Genomic DNA, 15,714 nt, shown 5'->3' on the forward strand with positions numbered 1-15,714 from the left:
TGCCATTGTATAGTGTTAAAAGTAAGACTCACAAACCATTTACCTGTAATCGATTTGGTTTCTGTAATTTCCATTGTGTACATTAAGATGGTTTTTGCAGGTATCATTCACACATTTCTTTCCCTTTGCTACAGCAATCATATATGTAACTTTTTCTGGCTGTTACTTCTCTTTTACAATTATGTATGATACCTTCTGTGTAGCATTTGACATACCGTTCACATGGCTCAATTTTGAAATATAGGAAATACTTGATTGTACAATCCTTTATTAAGCATTACACATTTCGATATTTTTATCACCAGACAGAAGATTTAAATCAAAATTTAGTAAAAGACTGATGAAAGTGATCATATAGATCTCATCTCTTACAGGGATATTTGACAGTGCCTATACCTATGCCTATATGAGATGAGATCCTTATTATATTCAGTCTGTGTGCTCAATTTCATGAACCTTTTACCAAAGTGTGATTTAAATCTCCTATCTGATGATGAAATATTGTAAACCATAAGGCTTAATAAAGAATTGTGTGATTGAGACCATTCCATGTTTCACAGTTGTGCAAAATCTGAATATTCACCTGCCTCTATCATGGATGTATTTCTCCATCAAGAAATGAAATGGCATCTTTTTGCCCTCCCCATTTTTTTCTATGCTGAAGCTTTTGCAGTTTACTGTATCATAGTTGTATGTAAAACTACAATTTTATTTCTGTAAATGATCATGACCCAATAATGTGCATCTTCTAGGACATACTGAACATAGTAAAAGTTACATTTTTAGATTGTCTCTGGTAGGGAATTCAGTCTTTTCAATATTTTTGTTAAAATATTAAGTTTGACATAGGATGTTACATGTTCTAGGTACAGCATCTCGCCTCTTTACTGTAGCATTCAATGGAACGTATGCTCCTCCATCTGGTTTTTGTTTTGACATTAATTGTGAAGATGAACCAATTATTGATGATATTAATAGCCCAGATTATAATGTTGATTCACGAGTAAGTATCAGAAGTTAACAGTATACAGTAATATAATTATTTACTATACTCAAGTCTTTGCAGGAATTCTGCAGTGGTGAGTATTTTGAATAATATTCAGATAATGATGCCAATATTACTAATCTTATTGATATGAATACTCACACAGTAATAAGAAAACACTTGAGGCCATAATACATGACACAAGGCAATAACGGGAACAGAAAAACAATCATTTATATAATGAGACACACTTACTCATTGTGTTTCATATCAACTTGGTGGTTGATGTCAATTTTGTTGATTGATGCTGCAACACAGCCCCATCCCCTTCAGTGCAGAGTACCCCTGGGAGAGCAGGAGAGGAATCCTAGTCTGACACGTAATCGTGAAGAAATGTTATAGGATGAAGAGAAGTGGTTTAGAGGGAGTGGGGTGAGTTGTTGTCAGTGATGCTTGGAGCAGAAGAACAGACTTTGAACTGTGCCACTGAAGTAGTTTTATCTGCATGAGGTTCCAAAACAGTTGAGTTGGAAGCAATTGAAAGATCCATTGGTCATGAAGGAAGATTATCATCCCTCTGTTCTGCCAGCACCCAAACAGATTTGAGGCGCTTTACTGATACCACTGAATGGTTGCATTTCACTAACATGGAAAATGTCTGGTTCCACCCGTTGAAAATGACTCTGTAGGGGCAGAATATGGTTGTTGGTGTGAGCCCAAACTGTGTCATCTCATAGCATAATGTGCGGGAAATATCATAGTGTCCTGGGTAAAAAAAACTTGCTGTACACTGTAGGCTTGAGGCAGTGGCTTGCAGATGTGAGCTATGTTTCATTTGACTGTGCATGCCAATTACAGTAATTGTAAAGTAGTCACAGACAAAGAAGCTAAAAGGAAGTCTGCCACAGTGTGAAACAGTCACCATACAACACTTCTGCAAGTGAGAATTTCAGATCATCCTTGTGTACAGTCCCTATACCCAACAGGACTGCTGGCAACACATTGGTCCATTGTGGCTTTCTGGGTATGGTGCCACCTTTCAACTAGCCTGTTGCTTTGAGGGTGATAGGTGATTATATGAAAGCATGGCAGTCCATAGAACATTTACAATTCTGCAAAAAGAAGCGATTCATGTTGACATCCCTGGTAAGTTGTTGTGGGTAACGGGCACCCATAATGAGATATCAGTGTGTTTATGAATGCTCATCCCATAGATCCCATAGACTCTGCCATCATATCCTGTAAGGGGACAACCTCAACCCGTTGTGTCATATGGTCAATGGCTGACAGAATGTAATTGAAGCTGTTGGATTCTGGTAATGGTCTGACTAAAATGCACATGTTGGAAATGGCCTTTAGGTACTTCCTTCTTATGGAAACGTATGGCGTTCCAGTTTGCTGCACTGGCAAGGAAGGCAGATGTGTGACACTTCGTACAGTCTGCCTTAAGCCCTGACCCCAGATGTGTGACACTTCGTACAGTCTGCCTTAAGCCCTGACCAGGCCAAACACCCTGTAGTGAGCCTTGTGGTGGCATGAATCGCTGGGTGCAACGGTTTGTGCAAGCTGTCAAAGATTTTTTCCTGAATGGATCGGGACTAACGGACATAGCCTGCCTTGTAATATGTCACACCATAAGGAAACGTGAAAGTAGGGTATTGAAATGTGTTGTAACTTCCTCTTGTGCCACAGTCAACTCATCAAAATGTATTAGTAAAAGGCACGAATGCAGGACATGTAATCTACCACCATGTTATCCCATCTGTTCATGTGCTGCATGTTGGTTTAAAATTGAGCAATAAAATCCAGATGTCTGAAGCAGTGTGGGGACACATCCCGACTTGGATTACAGATACCATGAACCAGTGGGTGGCTGTCAGTGAAAGTTGATGTCTTCTTTAAAGTGTTTCATTGCTTCATATAGAGGTAGTGATTCATTATCATATGCTGACCACAATGGTTGGGATCCTTTTAATTTATAGGAAAAAAAATGATAGGGACTGTTAGATTAGATACCATCCACTATTTGTTGTAAAACTGTGACTGTGGCAATATCGCTAGCATCAGCATTGATACACAGATGGGCCATAGGTGAGGGATCAGCTAAGGTCATAGCCTCCCGTAAGGATCATTTGATCACTTCAAAAGCCCATAACATTTCCTCCAGTCATAGTACTGGTTGTTTCTCCTTATTGTTGTTACTCCTTAGGCATTGGCTAGAGGCATCTGGATTTCAGCTGCCTACAGATTATGATGCCAGTACAAGTTAATCATACTTAACAGTCTGACCCAAAAATGTTACAGTCCGTTGTTGTAACTGACATTTCTCGGTTTCAATACAACTTCTAATCAATCCAGGGTGTGAAAAACCTGCTGGAGGTATTCTTCATGTTTTTTCGATAAAAAAGAAAAGAAAATGAGTGCATCATTCAGGCATGAAAAATAAAAGGAGAACTTGCATAGATCAGAATTGATGAATCTCTGCTATGTTTGTGTTGCATTTTTCTACATGAACACCGTGTATAAGAACCCAAATAACCCAAAGGTGGTAATGATAGCAGTTTTAGGAATGTCTTCAGTTGCCACATGTATTTGGTAGTAAGCTTTCTGGTGATCTATAATGTGAAGACCAAAGTGCCTGATAATGAATGTGAAAAGTGTTGGATATTTGGTACTGGGTTATGACTGGGAATGGTCAGATGATTGTGGACCCTACGGTCTCCACACATTCAAAATGTACCATCTTTTTTCTTTTGTCCGAATAAGTGGTGGAGCCCATGCACTGTTTAAAAGGCATATAATATAGTGGCAGATAATATTGTGGGTAGTTGAAGTCATCTGTCATTCCAGCTGGTTGATCCAGTGCTGAACGGTTTGCACAGCTTTTGTACAGGAGAAACATGTGCTCTCATCACCTTTATTGCCCACTGTGTTCATAGCTAGTAAGGCCTGCATCGCCAGATTGTTGATATATCTGTAGTCATTGTCCTCCCTAGAATTGCTGATGAAGTTCCATACTCTGATTTGTTGGTCCTCCACATTACACCAGATGCCCATGAGGTTGAAATCCTGTGATGGTACATGCTCAACAATGGATGAAGGTTGTAATGAAGAAAGCTGATGACAGTTAGCCTTCATCAGCTGGTTGTGTCACTGAACACGGTGTCTCCTGTAATGAGAAATTTTCTTCTTGCAACAAGAGATGTTTCTTTCTGATGTCACTGTACAGTTTATTGATTTCTGTGAGCTGATTCTTGAGTGATGAGCGTAACTGCTGAAGCTTGTGCGTTGAGGTTTCCATTGTGTCTGTGTGTTGTGGAGCAGCTTGTGTTGCAGGTTTCCTGATCATACCCTGAATGCTAACACCCAGTGTTCTGCAGAAGAGCACTCCATCTCAAAAATCTGGGCACAAATGGAAGTGACAGAGACAATCGAGCCCTAACAGGGGTTCATTCTTATCTGCTCGCATGAATTGTCATGTGAAAGTTTAGCCATTGCTGAAAAAAGTGTTGCATAAGGCAGATCCACACATGGTTATAAATTACCCATTCACCACTTTGAGTTCAGGATAGTTATCCACAGCATAAGGAAGAGTAGTGTTAATCAAGGTTGTGCTGATTTCAGAACCTGAGTTGACCAAAAAATGCTGATCACTATTACAATTACATACATATAGGCAGCAGTTGCAGATGTTAGTTGGTGGAAACAAACTGGTTTGATTCATCTAACTGGATTTTTGGCATGCTTTGATAATGTCATAATGTCTGATGCCAAGTGATGATCATGAGTGGTGTTTGGGCACTCACAAATAGGAAAACACGTGCATGTAGTGGCGCCCAAACAAGCATGGACATACATGGAACCAGCAACATCGCATGATCTGTTGGCTGCTGTTCATACCCTGAGAGGTGAGTGATGGCAAGTGGTTTGTTGTTGTCAGCTGAGCATAGTGTATCTCAGTTGCTAGGAGGCATTGACCCACGATAGCAGCGTCGGGCATTGTTGTGTTCTAGTTCCCACAAGAGCACTCCTTGCTAAGCACAACAGTGCAGGCGCAGCGCTCGTCCGTCTCCGCACTACGAGATGGCGCTGTCTTAGAGACGGACCAAATTCTGCTTCTGCCGATCCGCGTATTAATATGTAACGCAGCCAATGAGATTGCTGCTAACGTAGAACCTTTTCTCCTTGCGGATCACACTCGCGCAGTGATACCTGAACACGCGAGGTATTATAACGAGTGTACAGACCTCCGATTAGTCAGTCTGCATTAGTCTGTACGAGTCTGCATTAGTCTGTACCAGTCTATAGTCAAGTTTCAGTCTGCGCCTAATCAGATTATCATACTCCTGTACATAGCCATGAAGGTAAATGAATAGACACTTTGTCAAGTATCAGAGATATGTAAGAATAAGATTAACGTACCAAGACCAAAGGAACTTCAGATTGTCAATTGTAAATAGCATCCAGAACCAATTTAAAAGTTATTTTTATGCTTGTTATTATTTTAATAAATGCGTGTGAAAATTAATCAAGTTCTGTTTAAAGTTGGTCACCGTCAATCTGCTACTCTAAGCGTGCAAGTGGCATTTCTATTGTCTGACCTAATGGCAGAAGATAAACACGCCACGATAAAACCACGAGACATATTGCTGACACTCGCCTACTTCGTTAGAGTGACAAGTCAAATAATCTGATGGTGTGTGTACCGAAGGTCTTACAGTACGCACACCACAGGCATCTTCAGAATGCTCAGTTCCTTTTGGTCACTGTTTGTTGAAGGGTAGGAGCAGCATTTTGTAAGGAATTGGGTGCATTTGGTTCTGCTCATTAACCACCTGCCACATTGACATACAAAATAACAGCTTGAGTATGTGTATTGCTGGCGGCTGCTCGGTTGTGAGAGTGTCCGTATTGCAACGTGAAAACACGATGTGCTAACCATAACTTGACCTCTTATGAGAGTCCTTTATTACATATTAGAGGTACTTGTCCATATGGCCAACAGTGAGTTGTTAAGCATCAATAAGTGGTCCACTAAAGATTTTAGGCAGCACCAGAACTGTGAGGATACCTGTCCATTGACTGTTCTGAGAAAAGAGCCTGTTGAATTTGCTGCTCAAGTGATTTGCATGGTCTTTGAAGTAATGCTGTCTTGGATACCTCAAGCTTCTTAAAATAATCAAACCATAGAAACTCCAAGTTGGAATATCAGCAATGTAGAAAAAGATAGATTGCTGCTTACCTTAAAGAATACATGTCAAGTTGCAGACAGGCACAATTAAAAGACACTCATATAAAGCTTTTGGCCACAGCTTTTGTCAGTTAAAGACACACACACACACACACACACACACACACACACACACACACACACACACACACACAGGCAAGGAAGCACACTTCACTCACACATGACTGCCAACTCCAGTGTCTCTGGTGGGAATGCAGTTATCATGTGGGATGCAAGCAGCAATCTGGAGGGGGTGGAGAAGGGGAAAGGATAGTTGTGTATGTGTGGAGAGAGAGATGGTGAAATGGGCAGGGACTGGACTGCCAACAGGCACAGTGTCAGGTGGTTGTGGGGCAGGGAGGTGGGGGAAAAAAAGGAGCAAAAAAGGAGAGGAGCGGATAAAGATGGGTGGGTGTATTAGCAGAGGGCTGCAAACAAACAGACTGGGAGATGAGAATGGGGAGGAGATGATAGTACAGAGCATGTGGAAACTGTCAGGTGTGGGTGGGGGGGGGGGGGGGGGGACATTATGTTACTGTAGGTTGAGGATGGGATAATTACAGGAGCAGATAATTTGTTGTAAGGATAACTCCCACTGCACAGTATGGAAAAGCTGGTGGGGGAGGGAATGATCCAGATTGCTGGGGTAGCGAAGCAACCATTGAAAGTAAGTGTGTTATGTTGAAGTACATGCTGTGCCACAGGGTGGTCTACTTTGCTCTTGGATACAGTTTGAAGGTGGCCATTCATTGTGGTGGACAGCTGGTCGGTAGTCACACCAATATAAAAAGCTGTGCAATTATTGCACCAGAGCCGATAAATGACATTGCTGCTTTCACAAGTGGCTTGGCCCCTGATGGGGTGTACAAACCTGTGACAGGACTGGAATAAGATGTGCTAGCTGTGTGGATTGGCAGGTTTTGCAGCCAGGTCTTCCACAGGGATATGATCCTTGTGGCAAGAGGCCGGGATTGGGGAGTTGCACTGGGGTGGACTAGGATGTCATATAGCGAGGCTACCCAGGACAGTGTATCTGCAGTGACAAAAACTCCCTTGCTCAGTATGCTGTGGGTCTCACCAAGGTCTTCATAGACAGGCACTAAACCCCAGACCTAGTCCACAAACAGATCTCATGTGCCATTTCCCCTCACACCCTCAAACCTCCCACCGCCCCCAAGAACCAGCCACAAAGAAGTGTCCCCTTCATCACCTAGTACCACCCCAGACTGTAATAACTCAAATATGAAACACATCCTTTGTGCCCTGAAATGAGGGAGATCTTACGCGAGATAGTTCCCACCCCTCTTAAAGTGGTGTTCCATCAGCTACCCAATCTCCACAACACTTATGACTTGACTCTTTTTGGGTTCATAAACATATTATTTTATCTTTTATTACTTTATGTTGTAATTTCATGTTCTGACACATTTCGTGACCTTGGAGATTTTCTCCTCAACTTGGTCCTACAGTACTAGGAGTGTAAATAAATAAATAAACAGTCTGAACCTGACTCAACTGTCTTTTTTGGGGATGAGGAGGATCAGTGATACCTAGAAACTGTCTGAAGGATGTACAATGTCCATCTGAAAAAGTTTGATCATTGCAGTCTTTGCCACATGGCGATCATCTGGGGGTAGTCTACATGGGCATCACTCACCAGGGACCCAGGGATTGCACTGCTTCAGTGCAGAAAGAACAAACATGTCATGAAAGGAGTGGCAGTGAGAGATAGAGGGCATTGTGCAACTGGCTGGCTTGTCATTAACCTGTAGTGCCTCCATGGGTGCAGCAACTGTGTAGAGTGACTTGTGCTGGCTTGTGGCTAGGGCAGATCTGTGGATTGTGACTGGAGGTGAGGAACACAGGCTGTGGAGGAGGCAGTGTTTCTCAGTGAGTTTGTCTTTGGCCACATGCATTCCATGGCAAAGCATATTGTTGTCATTTTGGAGGTGAGTATGGGCCACATGAGTGTCCATGTGGGGCTGTTGGATTCAATGTAACCAGTGCAGTGTCACAGGAACTGCACAGTTGAAGATGATTGATTGCGTGATCTGGTCATGGGTCAGTGCCCTCATGACACACAGTCAAGGTGTCAAAATTGCATATTCTCTTGACACAACATCTAGAGGATGAGTGTGTTAACTCTCCCATGTGCATTGAGGGAACACTGTGGAAGACCCAAGGGAAATTTGCACCGAGAACCATTTCGCTCACATCTTCAGTGATGAATGTCCAAGTGAATGACATGGAGAATACCAAGTCGAGTGTGTGGGATTGAGAACTGTGAACGGTAATGACAGTGTCATTGGCAGCCTTCAGGTGGATTTGTGGTGATACTGACATAGGTAGGGAAGGTGAAGACAGTGAAGTGTTATCCTGAGAACTGGTATGAATGAGAAAGTGAGGGCCACTGTTCCAGTCAAGGATGTATATTCGTTATTTAGGGAAGCATGTATTGAGGAACATTAGATATTCTCATGATGACTGAGGTGACTTACACATCAGACGTGGCCTAGAGGGCCTCTTTCAGGCTGTGTGCCAAGTCTGGGTGTTGACGGGGCTGTCAGCAGTTGTGCGCAGCATTTCCGAAGTACGTGTGTTACCAAAGAAGTGTGACTGGGCAGACGCGGCTTCTAGCACAATGGGGGTTGACAGCAGTGACAGTGTGTCATGTCAGCACTTGGGCTGTTGTTGACAGTGCTGCCTACAGTGATGTCAGCATCAGGTAGAGTGAGAAAGATCAGAAGTTCTCGGCAGTGGTCGAAAGCAGCAGGCGGGCAGCTCCATGGCAGTTTTGCGTTGCACCCAGCATCATTGTTGTTGGCATTGTTGATTTGTCGTCAGTGTTGAATAAGTATAGAAATTTGATGAGCCAGGCAAACACGGGCATCCATTGGTTGACTGTCACTTATTACATTTGCCATTTGAACTTGTATAGGGAGTTTAACACTCCAAAGCATTTGTAAGGCCTCGTCAGACATGGGCTATTGGTCAGTCTTTATGTAGAGATGTCGCCACAGTTGTTCCTTATAAATCACATGGTGCAGCTGCTCCTTGGAGGTGTGTGACAAGTGCCATAGGAGTGTCAATTTCACTGTCTGGGACTTATCACTGGTAGAGCATGTGAGAATGATGTTTTTGATGATGTCTGCTTAGCTGCCCATGTGGCTGATTAAGGCGACATATTTCATACTGTCAGTGATGGTAGCATTTTCTTATGGTCAGTGATGATAGTGTTCATAGCAAAAATGCTTTCAATGATGGCAGACCAAAGCAGAGGCTTATCAGTTCAGAATGACGCAAACTTGAGGTGTGAGGTTGCATCTTGCTCTCCTGAATGGTCTGGCAATAACAATTCTGTGCAGTCAGGATGTGTGTGTGGCGAACCTTGATGCGCAGCTAATGTGGCACCTGGTAATGAAGCTGACTGCATGAAACATAGACCAAACAAAGCATCACATGGCCCAGATGGATTATGATGGTTGATGGGCAAGCACGAGTCCAGTCTGTGTAAATGAACATATGATATGGTCAAAAGATTAATCAGATTGAACTGAAGCAAATGTTCATGTGAGGCTGCAGAATTCATATCAAGGGTGGGTGCTGCGTCAAAGTTAGTAAAGTTATCATCTGCTGTACACCATTGTTGTGCAGTCACATTTTTCAGCAAAACATCAGTATGCGGAGTGTCACTGTTACTTTTTATCACTCATGAAGTGCAAGGTACACTGTCTGCATTTTTCTTACCAAAGAACGTGGAACATTGTCATGGTTCACATGGCTCATGGCACAATGAGTACAGGAAGGGCACACTCACAGGAATGATTAGCATACAATAGTAAGGGTTACCAATTGTGGAACTCCAGTGTGTAACAGTGACGGGTTATAGAGAATAGGTATGGAGTACAAAACACACATTATTTAACATGAAGCAATACATACGAGTGCTCACTACAAAGTCACATACCGAACTGCTTCGTCAGAGAGAGACTGCATCATACATCTCTCTAGTTAGCATATTGCTCTTCTCACAAATGAAGGGATCCATAAAATAATTTATCTCTTAAAGATGATTTAAGAAATGAAGGAGGATTCCTAGTTGTAATAGAAAGATACTCGATGTGAAGGTATAATTCTTTCATTATTCTACAACATACTTCAGTGACAGAAAGGGTCAGCATTTACATCACATATTTGGTGACAAAATATGGATTCACAGGACTACTATTTTTTTTAACAGCTTGACAATAACTTCTATGAACTTATATGTTTCCCATTCAAGTTGTTAGATGTATGAAAGAGCATTGTGGATTCTGAAAGAATGGGAGGACTAGTGATACTCTACAGCTTTGTGTTAGCCCAAAAGTATTTTAAATATCAGAACAACCATAAAATTTTTCACAATGTGTTGGAATTTCTTTTGGTCTTTTGTAGTACTGTACTATTAAGTTTACACTATGCAAATAAAATTAATAGTATTTCATTATCCACAGATTGCAGATTTTACAGCCTACATTGAAAATTATGCATCTCATCTCCAAACTGAACACGTACTGGTCTCAATGGGAGAAGATTTTAATTACCAAGATGCTGCCACATGGTTTGTCAACTTGGATAAATTGAAAAAGTAAGATTAATGTTTTAAGGTAAATGTAGACATTGTAGTAAAAAAAAGAGCCTGAAACAATATCATCCACCATGAAACTGAAGTTACAGTAGCACAAGAAAGGCACAGAATGGTAATTTATTAACTCCTCCTCCTTCTTCTTTCCTTTACAAATTCTTGTACACCATAGGAATTACTTGCTCTTTGGTCCTCTAAATCAGTAGTCATGACATGTCCTGTGTGTCTGAGTTGGTGGGGCAAGGGGTGTCAAAGTGATCATTTCCTTACACCATCTGCTGCAAGCCTGTTATTGTGTTTCAGTCAGATTGCTCAGAATCCATTAGGTACAGATCTTTTTCACAGCAGAATTGCAAAACTTCCCTGTCCCATGCCAACTCTTTTCAGTCACGCTGAATGCAGCATTTATATTTTGAGGAACAATTGATTTTACTTTATATTCACAGATTCATCACTGATCAAAGCACAACATTTACAAAATTCTACAAATCAACTGTAAACAGTCTTTTCTGAAGGTGAATGATTTCCAAAACCCTCAGTGAAGCAATTCAAGGAGTGGTTGTTTGAATAAAATGTTACGACAATTGAAAACAGATACATCCAATGAAAGCCTTTACATGATATTTCCATTTCTTTGACAACACTGTTTCCTTAAACTCCCACTGACTCCAATTTATGAGCTCCCATTGTTTTAGTAATATCAAATGACAGTTTTTAAACAACAGTACTGCTACATCTCAATAGAAACAGTTACTTTTTGTATTTAGAAACATGACTCTTGTAGACTGGAACTTACAACAGGTTCCCTTCCTTTGTTATTTGAAACTGGGTCCCTGCCTTTATACAGATAGTTCTCTTCTGACTGAGCTATCTGTTCAATACCAGAGAAGGAAAGTTGCTACTCACCATATAGCGGAGATGCTGAGTCGTGATGGTTGGGCACAATAAAAAGATTCACACACTCTTAGCTTTCAGCCATTAAGGCCTTTGTCAGCAGTAGACACACACACACACACACAAAAGCAACTTGCACACACATCTGCAGTCTCAAGAGAGCTGAAACTACACTCTCTGAGACTTTTCAGATTCAGCCAGTGGCTTTTCCTCACAAACCTGAACCACCTCCACTTGCTCAGCAAAATACTGCTACTATGCAATGCCCACTGTCTACACCTCACCACCCAAACTGAAATCCTGACACTCCAACACTTAGAAAAGCATTCCAAACACCATCTCCACAAGTTATCTAGCCTGCTGCAACCCTACTCCTGCCTTGGGGGGCCACCACTATCCAACCCCAATCCTACTCCCAGTGTTCCCTCTCCTCAACCCCTCATAACACCCAGGCCTTGCCTAGCTGACCTTTTCAACCTACCACAGCCTTTAAAACCCCCTCCAGCACCCCACAAAAACCAGAACCTTAACAATCCCAGAACACTGTTGTTTACCTCTTCACCAAAATCCTCAGCACCACAGAAGTTTCAGTCCTATCCAAAGCCTCACATTCAGCCCTACTCCCAGCTTCAACCTTGTTAGACTTGTGAAAGACTTACTCTCCTTCTCCTGCTCCCTACAGTCGAAACACTTCTTTGTCATCAGCTTCTCCAACCAAAGTCAGTCCAATCCTATCACTGAACCTTGCAGACCCAATTTGTACCACCATCCAACCATGACTCTCTCACCCTCCCGCCTAACCATCCCCTGGTAATCTTCCAGGAACTCTCAACTTACAACCTGGCCTCACCATTCTCTCACAGATACCTCCATAAGAACAACAGCCTTTCAGCAGAAGAAAAGACTGCTCTACACAACCTAAAAACGAATCGTGATCTGATCATCCTCCCAGCAGACAAAGGTTCCACCACTGTTGTGATGAACTGGAGTAACTATCTGGCAGAGGGCCCCCGTCAGTTGTCCGACACCTCTACCTAAACACTCTACCCGAGTGACCCATCCCATAAGTCCAACATAACCTCCAATCCCTGCTGAAATACTTAAGCCCTTCCCAGAACATCTCCCCCAAATCCATCTCCCTACTCACCCCAGCAACAGCATGCACACCCATCTTCTACATGCTCCACAAAATCCACAAACTTAAAAATCCTGGGCATCACATTATGGCTTGTTACAGTGCCTCCACTGAAAGAATCTTGGCCCTTGTTGACCAACATTTACAACCAGTTGTCCAAAACCTAGCCTCCTTCATTATCATTAAAGATACCAACAACTTCCTGTACTGGCTCTCCACCATCCCCCCATCCTTACCTCCCAGGTCCCTACTCATCAGTGCAGATGCAACCTCCTTATTCACCAACATCCCTCATGCCCATGGCCTTGCCTTGATTGAACTACCTCTTCAGTTCCCTGCAGAATCCAAACCCACTACTTCATTCCTCAAATACCTAACCAACTACATCCAAATCCATAGCTACTTCACCTTTGAAGGGAAGTTCTACAAACAAATTTGTGGCACAGTCATGGTCACCTACATGGCACCCTCCTATGCCAACCACTTTGTGGGACACCTAGAGGAAACATTCCTAGCTTCCCGTTAACCCAAACCCCTCGTCTGGTTCAGTTTAACTGATAACATCTTTATAATCTGGACCCAAGGCCAGGACACCTTGTCCTCATTCCTCTCAACACCTTCTCTGCCATCCACTTCATCTGGTACTCCTCCACCCCCCGTGCCACCTTCCTAGATCTCCTCCTCTGAGATGGCTCCATCCACACCTCAGTCCTCATCGAACCCACCGATCACCAGCAGTATCTGCACTTTGAGAACTGTCACTCCTTCCACACCAAAAAGTCCCCCCACACAGCCTGGCCACTGGTGACAGATGCATGTGCAGTGATGAGAACTCCCTTGCCCAATATGCTGAAGGCCTCACAAAGACCTTCGCAGACAGTCAGTACCACACAGACTTAATACACAAACACATCTTCCATGCCATATCCCCAGACATACCTGATCCTCACATCCAACCCAAGAACTAATCACAAAGAAGTGCCCCCCTTGTCAATCATTACCAACCGGGACTGAAACAACTGAACCATGTCCTTCATCAAGGCAATGACTGTCTTATCATCATGTCCTGAAATGAGGGACATCCTACCTAAGATACTTCCATCCCCTCCCAAAGTGGTGTTCCACTACCCAGCCTAACTCCACACATTGTAGTCCAGCCCTATGCCACTTCCACCCCAAGCTCCTGCCACATGGATCATACCCTTGTGGAAGACCATGATGCAAGACCTGCCCTAACCACCTACCCAGCACCTCCTACTCCAGTCCCATCACAGGCTTATCCTATTTTGGCAGAGGCCAAGCCACCAGTGAAAGCAGCCATGTTATACACCAATTCTGCTGCAACTACTGCAAAGCATTTTACAATGGTATTTCAAAACCAACCAGCTGTCGAACAGAATGAGTGGCCACCGCGAAATAGTAGCTAAAAATGAGATGGACCACCCACTGGGACAACATGCACCAGAGCACAACATCCAAGATTTCAATGGTTTCAGAAACTGTGACAGTGTCATGAATAAAAAAGTGACCCACATATACAATAAGTATTTCAATGGCTGTTTCACAATCCGTCCCATCTGGATTCTCCCTACCACCTACAGCTTTTCTGAGTTGCGCACATGGGAGCTATCCTTACAGCTCATCCTTCACCCCCATAACCTCCGTGACGTAAACCTAAGGTAATTTGCTGTCCCCCATCCCACACCCAACAGTGTTTGTGCACGTGTGTATGTGTGCATATAAGTATGTTTTTATGCACATACACACCATCTGCCATCCCAGTACGCCCACCTAATACATGTCAGCTTGTTGTGTGCTGCCATCTCATGCCATAGTCCATGAAATGACATGCCCAGCCATCTGCCACCTCTCCCCTCTACCTGCAGCCGTAGCTGGCTAGCTGGCTAGGGGTGCAGGTAGAGGGGAGAGGTGGCAAACGGCTGGGCATGTGATTTCATGGATTAGGGCATGAGATAACAGCCCCCAAACCACCTCCCTGCCTCCCACCCTCTCCATTCCTGACTTACTTATCTACCTACCTACCTTTCACCTCAGTATACCTGCTGTGCACCAGGAAAGAGCTGGCAGTCGACTGAGCACAATGTGGGGGGCAGGCGTGTCCATGCATATGTGTGTGTGTGTGTGTGTGTGTGTGTGTGTGTGTGTGTGTGTGTGTGTGTGTCTGTGTGGGTGTGGGTGTGTGTTCCTCATACAAGCTTGAGAAAGGAATTACTTTCCAAAAGCTAGCAAAGCAAAGCTCTGTAACTTAAGTTTTTGTGCCTGTTGACTACGCAGTGCCTCTGCCTTTCTTTAAGTCATCTCCTGTATTCCTAAATAATTCATTATTCTCAACTAGAACTTCCTGTGTATTATTTGCTAAGTAAAAAGATTTTCCTACTTTTGTTGACATTCTTTTCAATGCCCATAGTCATTGATGCTGTCACCACCTGTGATCACTGATGCCTACCTCTTCTTTAACTGACTGAGAAACTTCAGTTCCGTCTGTTGCTAGGTGGCGTAAGAAGCTACCCTCACAGGTTGTTTCTCCAGCTGTCTGCCCAAAGTAATTTTCAGACAAGACGTTCAGAATAATGTCACACAAATTCCTGTCTCTGGCACCAGTTTTGATCCATTCATGGTCACTTTCTACAGCTGGTAAACTGAAGTGTCTGCCTATCATAAAATGTTATTAATATAATTATTGAGTTGGTTATTTCTAATCACAGGATGCACATCAACTTTGCAGTCTGGAACTCTGTATTTTGATACTGATTTCCTGAGTATTTCATTTGTTGTATCCTTATCAGAAACTCTGACCACAATTTCTTCATTGTCATATGGACATT

At 42.9% G+C, this 15,714-nt stretch overlaps 1 protein-coding gene across 1 annotated transcript in view; it reads left to right on the forward strand.

The window, feature by feature from the left end:
* LOC124779320 (lysosomal alpha-mannosidase-like) overlaps nt 1–15,714 on the forward strand; it is a 270,837-nt gene that overhangs the window by 134,040 nt on the left and 121,083 nt on the right. Inside the window, exons 6-7 of the mRNA XM_047253703.1 lie at nt 867–1,003; nt 10,709–10,842. Coding sequence (XP_047109659.1) covers nt 867–1,003; nt 10,709–10,842 — 271 coding nt within the window. The remainder of the gene's footprint in view (nt 1–866; nt 1,004–10,708; nt 10,843–15,714) is intronic.

This window comes from Schistocerca piceifrons, chromosome 1, assembly GCF_021461385.2.
Source record: "Schistocerca piceifrons isolate TAMUIC-IGC-003096 chromosome 1, iqSchPice1.1, whole genome shotgun sequence".
Taxonomy (NCBI): domain Eukaryota; kingdom Metazoa; phylum Arthropoda; class Insecta; order Orthoptera; family Acrididae; genus Schistocerca; species Schistocerca piceifrons.